The 15917-nt window shown below is 39.3% G+C and overlaps 2 protein-coding genes across 2 annotated transcripts in view; both read left to right on the forward strand.

Annotated features, from left to right (window-relative positions):
- LOC114889515 (zinc finger protein 420-like) overlaps window positions 1-15917 on the forward strand; it is a 140083-nt gene that overhangs the window by 59107 nt on the left and 65059 nt on the right.
- Window positions 1604-14960, forward strand: ZFP82 (ZFP82 zinc finger protein). The gene is made up of 4 exons (XM_029212858.1): window positions 1604-1674; window positions 11138-11223; window positions 12670-12796; window positions 14843-14960. The coding sequence occupies exons 2-4, from the start codon at window positions 11215-11217 to the stop codon at window positions 14941-14943; spliced, it is 237 nt and encodes a 78-aa protein (XP_029068691.1). The 5' UTR covers window positions 1604-1674; window positions 11138-11214; the 3' UTR covers window positions 14944-14960.

Consider the following 15917-nt stretch of genomic DNA (forward strand, 5'->3'; position numbering starts at 1 on the left):
CCATAGACAATACATAAAGAAGGATGGCTATGTCCCAATAAAACTTTGTGTAGGACCCAAATTGAAATATATAATTTTCACACCTCATGAAATATTCTTGATTATTATCGTTGATTTTTTAAACCATTAAAAAAACACAGACACCATAGACACTCACTAGCTATACAACAGGTGGCAGGCCAGATTTGGCCTGCAGGCTATAGCTTGCCAACCCCTGCTTTAAAAGAACTACAGTCTAAAATTATATTTACTGGTTTGATTGTTAGTAATAATATTGGTATTACAATTTTAAACTATTTTTAGCAATTCTAGGCTAAGGGAAATAAATAAGTATGTTAATATTACTAGGAACTAGGATTTCTGTTAGAGAAAAGAAGCAGAAATATAAAATAAAAAGTAAGAATAAAACTCTGTAATGTTAAATTTGAATTAGTAATGTCAGTATGGACTCATGCTTTGAGTCTTTCTTGCCCTCCTTGAACATAGGGAAAATAGTGTCTAATCCAGGACTCAAGATATCTGACTTCCTAATCCTGGACTGTCTGCTCTAGCCATACTGCTTCTCTTTTGTGTAAAGATGTTTTTGCATAGACTAGGGCTTCTTAAATGTTCCTAACAAAACCCCCTTTCCCATGAGAGGGAAAGCCCACTCATGGGAATTTGGGGCAGAAGCAAATCAACTACTCTATGCCGAAATTTCCTTTGAAATCTTATTTTTAAAGTAATGCTTATTTGCATTTTTCTCCATAAGAAGCCTGTGATTAAATGTGAAATGATTTCCCAGAAAAATCCGTTTTTTCACTAAATCCTTCAGTAAAGTTGACGCTCCTTGAAGATGCAATATTCCTTTCCCTCTTCAGAGCTGAGGAGAATGAGGCTCCTGGTCACATCCAATCATCCAGATAGCCACCTCCTCAGTCCTGCAGGAACATACCAGAAGCACACACACTCGCCACACAATCAGGCAGGTCGTTTCTAAGACACACACTGAGTGACTCACATCCAGGGTCTGCAGAGAAGGCCCAAGGAAAACAAATCTATCAAAACCGAGCCACAGAAATGCTCAATTACAGACACGTTCACAGAAACGCAACCTCATGCACTCACAGTCAGCTCCACTATCTCACAGGCCCTCACAACATTCTCAGTCCGACACAGCCCGACACAATTCCAGTCATAAAATCTTCATAAACCGCATTCCAATCCCAGCAGTCGCACCATCTCAAACACAACCAGCCACATTCAATGAAAAAAATCGCATCCGGAACCACTCCAAAGACAGATACACAAGCGCTGTCCTTGGTCATGGACCTCTCCGGTTGGCCCCGCGGAGAGTCCTATTTTCGCATACACATCCCTCTTTAATGCGCCTGTAGTCCGTCCCCGCCCCGCTCCGGCCCAGCCGCGACTTCCTCAGGACAAAGAGCCGAGAACCCCGCCCCACTGCGGAGCGACTGGATCTCGGGCTCACTCGACACATCCCACGCAAAGCAGCTCACTCAATGACGCTCCGCCCCCTGGGGCTCGGCCGCGCCTGCGCACTCAGTGCGTGCAGCCTGCGCTCCCAACAAGCCCCGCGCGCGGCCCGTTAGGCTCCGGGGGCTGTGGACTTACTTGAGGTGTCGCGCGCTCTCTTCCACTGGGCATCACCGTGAGACGGGTTCGGTGCCCCAGGTGAGCAGTCCTGGCTCGGAGCATTTGTTCTGGCCATCGGTAGGAAAGGCGTTGCGGCCCGGGGATGAGGGAGAGGGAAGGGAAGCGCTGCAGCACCTCAGAGTGTTGGGAGCCCAGCATCTCAGCCCCGAGTGGGCGTGAGAACCGCGGAGGTGTAACGGTGTGGTGTGTCTGTGGGCGTGACTTCACCGGGGTATGGCATCGGGACTGTGTGCGGTTGTGAGGCTGGAACTAGTGGGTGATGGCGTTTGTGTGACGGAATGGGGTGCAGAGCCTCTTGTGTGACCGTCGGTTGCCGTGGACTGGGTGACTCCGACCCTAGCGTCACGGCTGAATCTTCTGCCAGCCGCAGAGAAATGGCCCCCAGTCAGGTAACTGAGAGCCAGAGAAAAGACTCCCAGCAAAAAGACTCAGATCCGTCTTGGGATAAGAATGTTAGAACTGAACATGCACCCCAGGCTGGCTCCTGGGAGTATTCCCAGCGCACTACATTCTCCGGCGGGCGCACGCGGACACACGCACGGCTGCTCACACAGCTCCGCACTTTCCACCTGCAGGTTTCGGAGCCACGGAATTCCCTCTCCGCACAACCGTGACCCTGGCTTTTCTCTATTACTGGGAAGAGTCAGTACCCTTCCTCTTCCTTACTCTGGGCGTGAGTGGGTGGTGGGTGGTGGGGACAGATGCGGTCGTGACGTGCCCTAATTTAGCCGGCGTGGGCAGGGCTCCAAGGAAGGCCTATATTGTCTTAAGATTCCTTTCTTCCTCAGTCTTGTCAAACTAAGAAAAGGGTTCTGATGAGGAGGAGGAATGAATTCCTACTGCCCACTTAAAAGTCAAGGTCAAGACGAGCAGGTATTTCCACTTGTTCTGTGAAATGCATTTTTATTTTTTAGAACCTGTAAACATTTGCTTCCTTCTGCTTAGTATGACCTGTCCATTAATTTGATATGTAGTTCCCCTCCCTAGTGCCTATATGCATATATCCATGTGGCAGATACTTCCCCTTACTTCTGAGAGCTTTCTTTTTTTTAACTATGTGTAAAGGTCTTATAACAGTGCCTGATACTTCATAAGTACTTAATAAACATTAGCTATTTGTTGTTAAGTGGTGATTTGGAGCAATTCCCCATCGGCCTCCAATAGATCAGGAAAAATGGAAATACCATGCTAATTGTGTTGAACATTTCCTAGTTTAAAAAATTGAGGTGCTCCAGGGAACTCTACTCAATGCTCTGCAGTGACCTAAATGTGGAGGAAATCCAAAAAAGAGGGGCTATATGTATAGGTATAGCTGATTCACTTTGCTGTACAGTAGAAACTAACACAACATTGTAAAGCAACTATACTCCAATAAAAATTTAAAAACAAAATGAGGTACTCAAATGGTTTGAATAGGAATTCTTAACTAGTGGTAATTTAAATCCATTTGGGGCTTTCACTTTACCAGAAACCCTTTGAGATTGTATGTGAAATTATAATAGTTGATAATATGCCATTTTTCTGGGAAGGAAGTGCATAATTTAATGAGATTATCAAACATGACCCAAAAAGATTCAGATCCATTGGCCTAGAATCAAAGGCTAATGTCTGAGAATGTTCTTTGAAATAAGAACTATATAAAATTAGTATCTATGGGAATTCCCTGGGGGTCCAGTGGTTAAGACTCCACGCTTTCACTGCCGTGGGCCACTGGGTTCAATCCCAGGTCAGGGAACTAAGATTCTGTAAGCTGCGTGGTGCAGCCAAAAATAAATAAAATAAGGTAAGATAAGATCAATTAAAATGTGTCTAATTATAGGAAATTATTAAATAAATCACATTCCGTCCATATGATGCAATTTTATGCCATTGGTATTGACTCATGAGAAGGAAAAGAAGTAAAATGATCAATTTTAAGCAATAGTTACAGTTTTGAACAAGATGACTCAAGACATTTTTAGTTATGTATGAATTCCTTTTAATAAACTAGGGGTTTGTGTGACATTTTGCAATGATATATCTAATATGAAAATTTAATAGTTATTCAGTGGAGAAAGGAGGAGGTAAAGCATCCGTTGTATACCAAATACTGTTCTGTCTGCTTTGGTATACTCTTTCTAAATTTGGGAATGCTGTTTACCTTCATTGTGTTCAGTTACAGGAGAAGGATTGTGAAGATAGCTTATCGTTTTGATGAACAGTAAAAGAACAGTTATTTATTTCTGCCATGCTAATTTGTGTGTGCGTGTGTGTGTGTCTGTGTGTGTGTGTGTGTAGAACCCTCTCATGTCACAGGCCTATGACTCACATTTCTCTTAACAACTGGAAGGTACTCCCTCTCCCAACTCTATTTTATTTGTATGGAAATAGTAATTTAATTTTTGTTTCTGATGATAGAATTCATGCAGGTTTATTGTAAAAAGAAAAAAAATGCAGGAACCTAAGGAAGTTTTAAGAAAAAAATTTTAAATGCCCTTAGTCACATCATCCAGAGTTAATGAATATTACAATTCTGATGTTTGTGTTTCCAAATATTTTTTTGTGCACTTGTGTATATATGTTTGGTTTGCAAAATAGAATCATAAAAATTGGTTATTTAAAAAGATAAAGACTCTCCAACACTATGAAAAAGCAATCCAGTGCAGTCATAAGATTTATTATATTGTTATGCCTATACAGGGTAAAGGGGAGTGCAATGGTTCCCCTCTAATTTGAAAAACTTTTCAAGAATTTACACTTTTTAGTTATGGAGGCATTGATTTTTGTTAATTACTTTCTTAAGCCTAGTTCTAAAATTTATTGATGCTGTTAAGAAAGGCCAGTTGTGAAAATCTCAAAAAATTTACTGTTAAGGAAAAAGAGAAAGGGCATGCTAGTATTAAAATTATTAGAGGGCTTCCCTGGTGGCTCAGTGGTTGAGAATCCACCTGCCAGTGCAAGGGACACGGGTTTGAACCCTGCTCCTGGAGGATCCCACATGCCGTGGAGCAACTAGGCCCGTGCTCCACAGCTACTGAGCCTGCGCTCTAGAGCCCGCGAGCCACAACTACCAAGCCCATGAGCCACAGCTACTGAGGCTGCGTGCCACAACTACTGAACCCCGCGTGCCTGGAGCCCATGCTCCGCAACATGAGAAGCCACCGCAATGAGAAGCCCGCGCACCGCAATGAAGAGTAGTCCCCGCTCACCGCAACTAGAGAAAGCCTGCACGTAGCAACGAAGACCCAATGCGGCCAAAAAATAAATGTTCCTTAAAAAAAAATTATTAGAGATGATTTATCAAAAATTTAAAATTTTTAATTAAAAATTGTTAATTTTCTTTAATAAATAGAATGGACATGTCATGTTTTTCATTTTATTCAGTGCTTATAATAAGCTGCTTTAAGTTCTTTATATTAACGGTTCACAACAACCCTATAAGATAGATACTGTATTTTTTTGATGTGGTCCATTTTTAAAGTCTTTATTGAATTTGTTACAGTATTGCTTCTGTTTTTATGTTTTCATTTTTTGGCTTCCAGGCATGTGGGATCTTAGCTCCCCGACCAGGGATCGAACCTGTACCCCCTGCATTGGGAGGCGAAGTCTTAACCACTGGACCACCAGGGAAGTCCCCTAGATACTGTTATTATTCTCCAGTTTTTCTATGAGGGAACAGAGGCACTGAAAATTAGTAACGTGTCCAAAGCCTCCTAGTTGATAACTGTCAGAGCTTAGATTCACATACTGGATCCTGACAACAAAGCCTGTGTTTTTCATATGTGAGAGTCAATCACCTCCCAACATTGTGCATATTCTTTTTAGTCTGCCTAGTGTACTTGGCAGTTTATCATGGATATCTTTCTTCATTAATTAATATGAACCAGTATCATCATTATTAATAATTGTATAATATGCCATCATACAGTGGAACATAATTTATTTAGCTTGTTGACTATTGTTAGGTATTCTTTTGGTTATAAATTATTCTTTGAAGAACTTCCTTGCATATACTCCTTTGTGTATACTTTTACAAATATTCCCTAAGGATAAATTCCTAGAATTGGAATTTCTAGGTTAAATTATCAGACATTTAAAAAGAACTCATATCATGCCAGATCCTGTGTTAGTGCTTGGGGAAAATACAGTAACTAAAATCCTTAAGTTGCTTTTTATCTATCAAGGTAGATAAACCTCTACAGGAGTAAGACTAAAATAAAGTCAATGAAGAAGTCTGATGGCATGGCTTGGGAGTTCCTGGAAAGGAGACATCATCTGATTATAGCAAGCACTATCAGGTTGTGACCAAATAGTACCAAACCCATCAGATTTCTGTGGAGGTCACTGGATTTTATGTAATAAGCTTTGTCTCACAGTTTATTTTTTCCTCATGACGTTGATGCAGGGCGAGACCAACAGAAGAAAGACAATTCATTAGCTCTTTGGAGGGCATCGTGACTAAAATGACTAATTCAGAACCAAGATAAGTTCATCAGTCAAAAAGTTATGAGAGGCAGCAGAAACTTAGAAATCATAGAGTTGGTTCAGATATTGGGAGCTGAAATAAATGAAAAAATAGCAGCTTTTTTCCTCCAGGTTCAAGGGATGACTGCTTTAAAAAATCTCTTTCACCTACTTGAAGAAGAAGTTCCTGTTTATAAAATTTTAAAATATATATATATTTCAAGGGTATATATGGCCATATAAAATTATGAAGTACATGTAAGCAAAAAGAAGAAAATTATGAAGTATATGTAAGCAAAAAAGAAAATTATGAAGTACATGTAAGCAAAAAGAAGAAAATTAGTACATGTAAGCAAAAAGAAGAAAAAATGTAGAAATAGTAATCTTTGCAGATTTTTTTCTGTGTGTTGATGCTTGTTAGTACCTCTTTATGCCAATATATATGTATACTTTACAAATATAATTATAATAACCATTTCATTTTATTTTTCTAAAGACTGCATGTCTTGAATATTTTGTATGTCTGTGTACTTTCTAAAGCTTAAACTTATATAATATTTTCCATCAACTATGCCTCAATCGAAAAAAATTTTTAATAATAAAGGTTAGCATTTAGTGATTACTTTGCACATACATGAATATATAGATACATATAGGTGTTTTTACCTGCCATGACAGGATCACAGTACTCACAACTGTTGTTACCTGCATTCTTCACTCAGCAACATGTAGTAAACATATTTCCATCTTTCCTATTAAAGATCTACATCATAATTTTAATTTTTTTATTTTTATTTATTAAAAATTTTTTAAAAATTTATTTATTTTATATTGCCTGCATTGGGTCTTCGTTGCTGCGTGTGGGCTTTTCTCTGGTTGTGGCGAGTGGGGGCTATTCTTCATTGTGGTGTGCAGGCTTCTCATTGCGGGGGCTTTTCTTGTGTGGCTCGCGGGCTCTAGGCATGCAAGCTCAGTAGTTGTGGCGCACGGGCTTAGTTGCTCTGGGGCATGTGGGATCTTCCCGGACCAGGGCTTGAACCCGTGTCCCCTGCATTGGCAGGTGGATTCTTAACCACTGCACCACCAGGGAAGCCCTACATCATAATTTTTAAATGGAAAGTTTTTTCACTCTATGGATGCTTTATAATTTATTAAATCTATTTCTACTGAAGGATGCTTCAGTTCTGGAAAGCTTTTTTCCCCTAGGAATAATGTCTGTCAGCACACTTTTACATTTTTGTCCATATATACAATTATTTAATATTTTCTTTAATCCCATAAGTTAGAATTTCTGCATCAAAGGGTTTTCATGGTTTAAATGCTGCTTGTACCTACTTTAAATTTTGTGCAGTCTACAGGTTAGAATGTTCATATCCTTATAGGCTTGCTAATATGGACATCAGTACTCTTAAAATGAGGTTTAATATCTTTAGGTAATTTGATGTGTTATTTCTATGTTTTAGTGAGTCATACCTCCTCATGTTTCTCTCACTGGGACAAGAGATTCTGGGTTTCAGGGGCAAGAGCTAGAGGTGAAAGAGAGCTGACTTTGTGGTTAGAAAAATAAGGATTTCAAATGCAGCTTTGCTACTTATTAACTGAATTTCTGCAAGTGATTTCACTTCTTTTAGTGTGAATTTTCTGATCCATTGCATAGATAGGATAATTACGATACTACATAGCAATCCTGCAGATACAATTAACATATAAAATACCTATCATATAGAAGTCCTTTTTTTCCTCTTCTTTTTTTAATTGATGTATAATTGACATAGAACACTGTTTTAATTTCAAGTGTACAACATAATGATTTGATATTTGCATATATTGCAAAATGATCACAGTAAGTCTAGTTAACATCTGTAGACATACATGGTTACAATTTTCTTTTTCTTGTGATAAGAACTGCTCTCTTAGAAGCTTTCAAATATGCAATACTATATTATATATATATATATATAAACTATATCACCATGCTATACATTACAACCCATGACATTAATTTTAAAACTAGAAGTTTGTCCCTTTGCCCCCCCACTTCAACCATATCACCCTCTCCACCCCTCCCATCCCCCCACCTCTGGAAGCTACTAATCTGTTCTTTGTATCTGTGAGCTTGGTTAGAGTTTGTGTTTTTTTAATTTTACATATAAGCAAGATTATACAGTATTTGTTTTTCTGTGTCTGACTTATTCCGCTTAGCATGATGCACTCAAGGTCCGTCTGTGTTGCTGAAAATGGCAAAATTTTATTCTTTTTTTTTTTTCTTACCATAAATTTTACTGAAAAAGAAGAAAAAACTTAACGGGCCAAAGTAGAAGGGACTTTCCCTTCTTGAAAAAGTTGCAATCTTGAAACCGCTTAGTATTCTTCCGCCTTGAAAAATAAGCCCACCCGTCTCGCCCCAAGGTCGCTCAGTGACCTCTGCAGAGAAGGGTCAAGGAGCACGGCCGGTGACCCAAACTGCTGACCAGGGGAGGGGCGGAGCTGGGACATGGGGGTGAGGCCTGAGGCTGGTGTTGATCCAGCGCGAGGGATAATCCCCTGGAGTCGAGGTGGGCTCCAGCCAGTGCCACTTGTGCCGCCCGGGTAGATGCTGGGGACAGAAGTATCCCTGGTGGATGCCTTCAACTCTGAAAATGGCCAGGGTATTTTGTCAAATTTCCCTTTATTCCCTTATTTCTTGAATAAATAAAATCAAGGGGTGGGGGCAGAAGCGGCAATGCACACACCTCGCCCCCGTCCCTTCCGCCCGGCGGGAGACACGTCCCCGGCCGGCCTTCCTTCGCAGGAGGTCCAAATCCATCCGGCCGGTGGGCCAGGGCGTGCGCCCGTGAAGTCAGCCACCAACCCCAACCACGCCAAACTTTTATACTTTTTATGGCTGAATAATATTCCTGTGTGTGTGTGTTTCACATTTTCTTTATCAATTAATCCATCGATGGACATTTAGGTTGTTTCCATAATTTGGCTGTTGTAAATAATGTTGCAGTGAACATGGGGATGCATAAATCTTTTCAAATTAGTGTTTTCATTTTCTTCAGAAAATACCTAGTAGTGCAATTGCTGGATCATATGGTAGGTCTATTTTTAATTTTTTGAGAAACCTCCATACTGTTTTCCATAATGGCTGTACCAATTTACATTCCTGCCAACAGTGCACAAAGGTTCCCTTTTCTCCACATTCTTGCCAACATTTATTTCTTGTCTTTTTGATAATAGCCATTCTAACAGGTGTATGATGATATCTCATTGTGGTTTTGGTTTGCATTTCCCTGACAATTGTGATGTTGGGCATCTTTTCATGTACCTGCTGGCCATCTGTTATGACTTCTTTGGAAAAATGTCTATTTAGATCTGCCCATTTTTTAATCAAGATTCTTTTTTTTGCTATTGTATGGGTTCTTTATATATTTTGGAATTGATCCCTTATTAGATATATGATTTGCAAATATTTTCTCCTATTCAGTAGGTTGCCTTTTCATTTTGTTGATGATTCCTTTGCTGTGCAGAAGATTTTTAGTTTGATGTAGCCCCACTTGTTTATTTTTGCTTTTGTTGCCTTTACTTTTAATGTCAATAAATCATCACCAAGACCTATGTCTAGGCACTTACCTCCTGCGTTTTCTTCTAGGAGTTTTACGGTTTCAGGTCTTAAACATTCAAGTCTTTAATCCATTTTGAGTTCATTTTTGTGCATGGTATGAAATAGTGGTCCAGTTTCATTCTTTTGCATGTGGCTGTCTGGTTTTCCCAACACCATTTATTGAAGAGACTGTCCTTTTCCCACTGTATATTCTTGGCTCCTTTTTGTAAATTAATTGATCATGTACACATGGGTTTTATTTCTGGGCTCTCTATTCTGTTCCATTGACCTATATAGCTGTTTTTTTTTTTGCAGGGGGGGCAATATCATATTGTTTTGATTACTGTAGCTTTGTAATATAGTTTGAAATCAGGAAGCATGATGCCTCCAGATTTTTTCTTCTTTCTCAAGATTGCTTTGGCTATTTGGGGCCTTTTGTGGTTCCATACAACTTTTAGGGTTGTTTGTTCTAGTTCTGTGGAATATTCCAGTGGAATTTTGATAGAGATTGCATTTAATCTGTAGATTGCTCTGGGCAGTATGGACATTTTAACAATATTAATTCTTCTAATTTATGAACATTGAATATCTTTCTATTTATTTGCATCATCTTCAGTTTCTTTCATCAGTGTCTTATAGTTTTCAGTGTACAGGTCTATTTAACCTCCTTGGTTAAATATATTCCTAGTTATTTTATTCTGTTGATGCAATTATAAATGGGATTGTTTTCTTAATTTCTCTTTCTTATAGTTCATTATTAGTAGATATAAATGCACCTGATTTTTGTAAATTGATTTTGTATCCTGCAACTTTACTGAATTCTTTTATTCTAACAGTTTTCCTGTGGGGTCCTTAGGATTTTCTATGTATAATATAGAGATAGTTTTACTTCTTCCTTTCCAGTTTGGATGCCTTTTATTTCATTTTCTTGTGAAAAGTCTTGATAAATAGATATATGTTATTGTCTAACTGCTGACAACATGAATTCACACCTCTTCAGCCTAGGTTGTAAGAAACAGAATGACAGATGAAGTCATCCAGGAAAGCAATGTGGATGATTCTGATTGAAAATAGTTATGAGCCCAGAGGATTCTGGAAGTTATTGTTCTGACTGCAGGCAGGCAGGGCTGCCAGTGCAGTAATTTCTCAGTGGTAACGGCTGCTAGCATTGGTCCTATGGATTTCTCTCCTTGTATCTGTTTAATTTAAGCAGGCTTGTGAGGTTTTGAAAGAGATTCTGGTTTAGATGATGTGGTCCCTTATCAGCCCTGAAATTTATAAGTAGGGATTAGATTTGTCCATACTTCCTCAAATTTCCGTGTGTGTGTGTGTGTGTGTGTGTGTGTGTGTGTGTGTGTGGTGGGGAGGTCCAGGGAGGGGAAAGAATATATTAAACTGAGTCATTTTGAGAGTTCTGAGGCCTATCTCATGGCCCCCTTTTTCTCCCCCTAGCTCTGGCCTCTGTGAACTGTGCTTCTCCAGGCAAGTAAACCCCAAGGAGGACTGACCAGTTCTTGAATTTCTAAACCATGGCCCATGTAAGTTGCTGTTTCTTTCACCTTCTGGAAGTTAAGTTCCTATAAACTTTTCTTTATCCTGAAACTTCTTACTTATCAGAGCCCCATCTAAGGACCCATTTCCTCCAAATCCAGTGAGAGATGAGGCCAAATAAATAGTACAATGCCCTCCTTGTGAGTCCTCTTTTTTCCAGTCATTGTTCATGTATTCATTGAACAAATCATTCAGCATCTGTTATATGTGCTCAGTCTTCTGCTAAAAGCTGCAGTGGAGCAGAAATGAAATCCCTTTAGGGAGACATTTCACCATCTCTTTTGAGTAGTTGAGAGAGTATGGGCCCATTTGACTGCTCATGGGAAATCGCTAAATTTTTTCCAAACTTGAGTTTTCCAAGTAGGTAAGATTTGCTGTTGGTTGACCTCAGCCTCAGTACATGGTGAGATCTCATGCTTTATGAGGCTTTTAGGACTAGGTAGGATTATGGTTGGGTCTTGTATGCAGGGAGCTCAAGTATCTTCTCTGGAAATCCCTAAGAGTTGTATACCATTTATATTGGAACTGGATGAGCTAGTCTAGAATGACATCTTTGTGATTCTGGATCACCAGTATCCAGAATCTACATCAGTATCCTCTAACTCAGGAATAATGAATGCATACAGTGAGGGATGGAAAATGATAGATAAGATCATGCAGATATCTATTGCATAGACTATTATACAACCAATTTTTTAAATTTCATAAAAGAATTTGTCATAAATGGGGAAATGTTGATGATCTGATTCAATGGTGAACTTGGAAGAAAGTTTTAATTGTATTCAGATCCTTTTCCAACATAGAGATATCATAGGAAAACTTTTTAAAAAAAATCTTGTTCTTTAAGGGGAAAGGGTGGAAGAACACATATTTTGAGAATTTGTGAGGGAGACATACAACAGACAGAAGGCTTATACACAGTATTTCATTTAATTAGAAAACTGAGGGACTTCCCTGGTGGTCCAATGGGTAAGATTCCACGCTCCCAGTGCAAGGGGCCCGGGTTTGTGCCCTGGTCAGGGAACTAGGTCCCGCATGCATGCCGCAACTAAGAGTCCGCATGCTGCAACTAAGAAGTCTGCATACTGCAACTAAAGATCCTGCATGCCACAACTAAGACCTGGCACAGCATAAATAAATACATACATACATAAATACATGCATACATACTGATTATTTATTTCCCAGATGTGTTTGGATAGTTAAGATATGCTAGAGTATACAAGAGGCTGTATCTGTAGCAACAGGATCCTTCAGGAACATATAGGCATCCTGCTTCAAGCACACTCATTTCCTAACTACTGTGTTACGGGCTTCCAGCCCAAGCCTGTTTGCTTGCTCTATGATCCATTTCCTGCAGTATCTCTTCCATTTTTTTCTCCCATCTTAAAACAAATATTCTTTAATTTCAGTTGTATGGTTTGTCATTTCAGGGATCAGTGATGTTCAGTGATGTGTCCATAGATTTCTCTCAGGAGGAGTGGGACTACCTGGACTTGGAACAGAGGGATTTGTATAGAGATGTAATGTTGGAGAACTACAGCAACTTGGTCTCATTGGGTAAGGTTATCTGCCTCTAGAAATTTAGACTCTGTTCTCTGCAAAATTAGCTTTCTTCTCTAGAAATTTCAGGAATATCTTTCAAGAAACTATCTAAATTTCTGCTCCCTGTTCTCAAGGGAATGGTTTGAGCTCTTTTTGTTGGGAAGTGAGCACCTTCACTAAGTGTATTCATCTTGCCCATCCTTATGTGGCCTTCAGGTCTTCCTTAATGATGAAAGGACTGGGTTTGAAATCTGTGTCAAAGAAAGCAGGCTTCACTTTGTATTTGAACTCAGAATTGCTATAGGTGTTTTGTTATTTGTTGGTATACCTATAAGGAAAATAGCTAGACCTTATATCTTGGTTTTTCTCTGACTCTCAGATGAACACATAATTTTTTTAGTGGTAAGTGGTATCAACCGGATTTATTTACAGTTCAAGAGAACTCATGTCTTATGTTAATAAACAAACATATTCACTCCAACCTACTTTTATGATTAAAAGTTAAAAATCCAAGAACTTTGCATGTAACACTGTATGAATATCCTAAGAAAAGACAGTAAATGCCTCAGGAAACTTCTTATTTTCCTCTCATTAAAATAGCAATTATATGATACAGCCACTATGGAGAACAGTATGGAGGTTCCTTAAAAAACTAAAAATAGAACTACCATATGACCCAGCAATCCTACTACTGGGCATATACCCTGAGAAAACCATAATTCAAAAAGAGTCATGTACCACAATGTTCATTGCAGCACTATTTGCAATAGCCAGGACATGGAAGCAACCTAAGTGTCCATCGCCAGATGAATGGATAAAGAAGATGTGGCACATATATACAATGGAATATTACTCAGCCATAAAATGAAATGAAATTGAGTTATTTGTAGTGAAGTGGATGGACTTAGAGTCTGTCATACAGGGTAAGTCAGAAAGAGAAAAACAAATACCGTATGCTAACACATATATATGGCATCTAAAAAAAAGGTTCTCATGAACCCAGGGGCAGGACAGGGATAAAGATGCAGACATAGAGAATGGACTTGAGGACACAGGGAGGGGGAAGGGTAATCTGGGACGAAGTGAGAGAGTGGCATGGACATATATACACTACCAAATGTAAATTAGATAGCTAGTGGGAAGCAGCTGCATAGCATAGGGAGATCAGCTCGGTGCTTTGTGACCACCTAGAGGGGTGGGATAGGGAGGGTGGGAGGGAGACACAAGAGGGAGGGGATATGGGGATACAAGTATATGTATAGCTGATTCACTTTGTTATACAGCAGAAACTAACACAACAATGTAAAACAATTATACTCCAATAAAGATGTTAAAAAAAGCAATTATAGGGGCTTCCCTGGTGGCGCAGTGGTTGAGAGTCCGCCTGCCAATGCAGGGGACGCGGGTTCGTGCCCCGGTCCGGGAGGATCCCACATGTGGAGCGGCTGGGCCGCTGAGTCTGCGCGTCCAGAACCTGCGCGTATGGAGCCTACGCGTCCGGAGCCTGTGCTCCGCAATGGGAGAGGCCACAACAGTGAGAGGCCCGCATAACGCAAAAAAAAAAAAAAAAAAAGCAATTATAATAAATAATAGCTAATAAAATATATGTAGCACTTAGTGTATATTCTAGGCAATGTTTAGATATGGATATATATTAATATAACCTGCACAACAATCATGTACGATAGGTACTATAATTATCCCTATTTTATAGGTGAGGAAAATAAAGCAGAGTGGTAACTTGTCCAAGGTCACACTACTGGGTTATGGCAAAGGCAAAATTTGAACCCAGACGTCTGTCAACCACTATTGCTCTCAAGAAAAGGAGTACTTGTGTGAATATAAATGAAAATAAGACCTTTTCCCTCCCTCTGCAATCTCCATTTCTTATGTAATATTAACATGATGTTTTTTAATCACCTCACTTTTCTTTGTTCTAAAGTCTTTATCAATTACCATTTGACCTATAGTTTATTAAAAATTTAACCAAAACTGAATCAAAGTAATTGTGAATTTATTTTTTATTTCCACGTTACCTTACATTTCTTTTCTTCTGTCCAGGATGCTTTGTTTCTAAACCAGATGTGATTTCCTTATTGGAGCAAGGAAAAGAGCCCTGGAAAGTAGTGAGGAAAGGAAGAAGACGATATCCAGGTAAATGAGGGCCAATAGAGTAGGGGAAACCATCACCAGAGAAAACTTCCCTGTAGTTAAGGAAGAGGCACACCCTTCTGATGTTGTTTTGAAAACCCACTTTGAAAGACCATGGCCTAAGGAGAAAAGGTCTGAGACCCTGGGAGCAAATTAAGGACTTAGCTGAGGTTACTCATAGTACTACTGTATCCTATTTACCACTCTCCTTTTTTCATTGTTGTTGTTCTCTCTAATTTTCCTCCCCTTTGAAGGGGGCATAAGGTATGGAAAGGTGCTCTCTGTTCCCAATATTATTCTATCTATATTTTGATTTCTTCTTTTGCATGTATAGATAGATAGGCAGACAGACAGATAGATCGATCGACCAACTGGGCTCTGAGCCGGGCACTATGCTGGACACCATCAATACAGTGGTAAATAAAACCACTAGAATCCCTGTCCCTATGAGGATTTACCCTGATTTACAGAAACATAGTAAGTAAATAGAAAATATAATGTTAGGTAATAAGGGATTACTATGAATAAAGGTAAGCACAGTAAGGGAATAGAGAATGGTATGGGATGGGAAAACTGTTTTAGTTATGGTCAGGAAAGCCTTTCTTCCCTAACTTTTCTCATAAAATTAAAAATGGGAAATAGAAGACTATGGAGATGAGTGTTCTTGACGTGGTAATAATATCATACGTTTTATCAGCAACTGAAGTTTCATGTGAATTACTCTAGAAGATAGATCCTTAGTTTACAGAATATCATTTTTATTTACCTTTTTCCATGTATGTATATATCTACCTTCACATCAGGAAGAAACATTAATGTAATAGACTATATGGAAAATGATCCCTTGGTTTAGCTTCTACCTCTGTGCTATTTTCATCTCTCCTTGGACCTTTTGTTAAAGAAAGATCCTTAAAACTCTTGATATAGAGATATATGTTGTCACTTTATATTTTGCTCTGTGTTATATTCAGGTCTGACAGAGGAG

This window comes from Monodon monoceros, unplaced genomic scaffold (genome assembly GCF_005190385.1).
Source record: "Monodon monoceros isolate NGI ecotype Baffin Bay Population unplaced genomic scaffold, NGI_Narwhal_1 Super_Scaffold_10, whole genome shotgun sequence".
Taxonomy (NCBI): domain Eukaryota; kingdom Metazoa; phylum Chordata; class Mammalia; order Artiodactyla; family Monodontidae; genus Monodon; species Monodon monoceros.

What these genes read in the sequence shown, in the direction of transcription:
- ZFP82 (XM_029212858.1), top strand. An exon ending in CAGCAACTTGGTCTCATTGG is followed by an intron (nt 12,797 to 14,842) that starts GTAAGGTTATCT and finishes TCTTCTGTCCAG; the next exon opens with GATGCTTTGTTTCTAAACCA.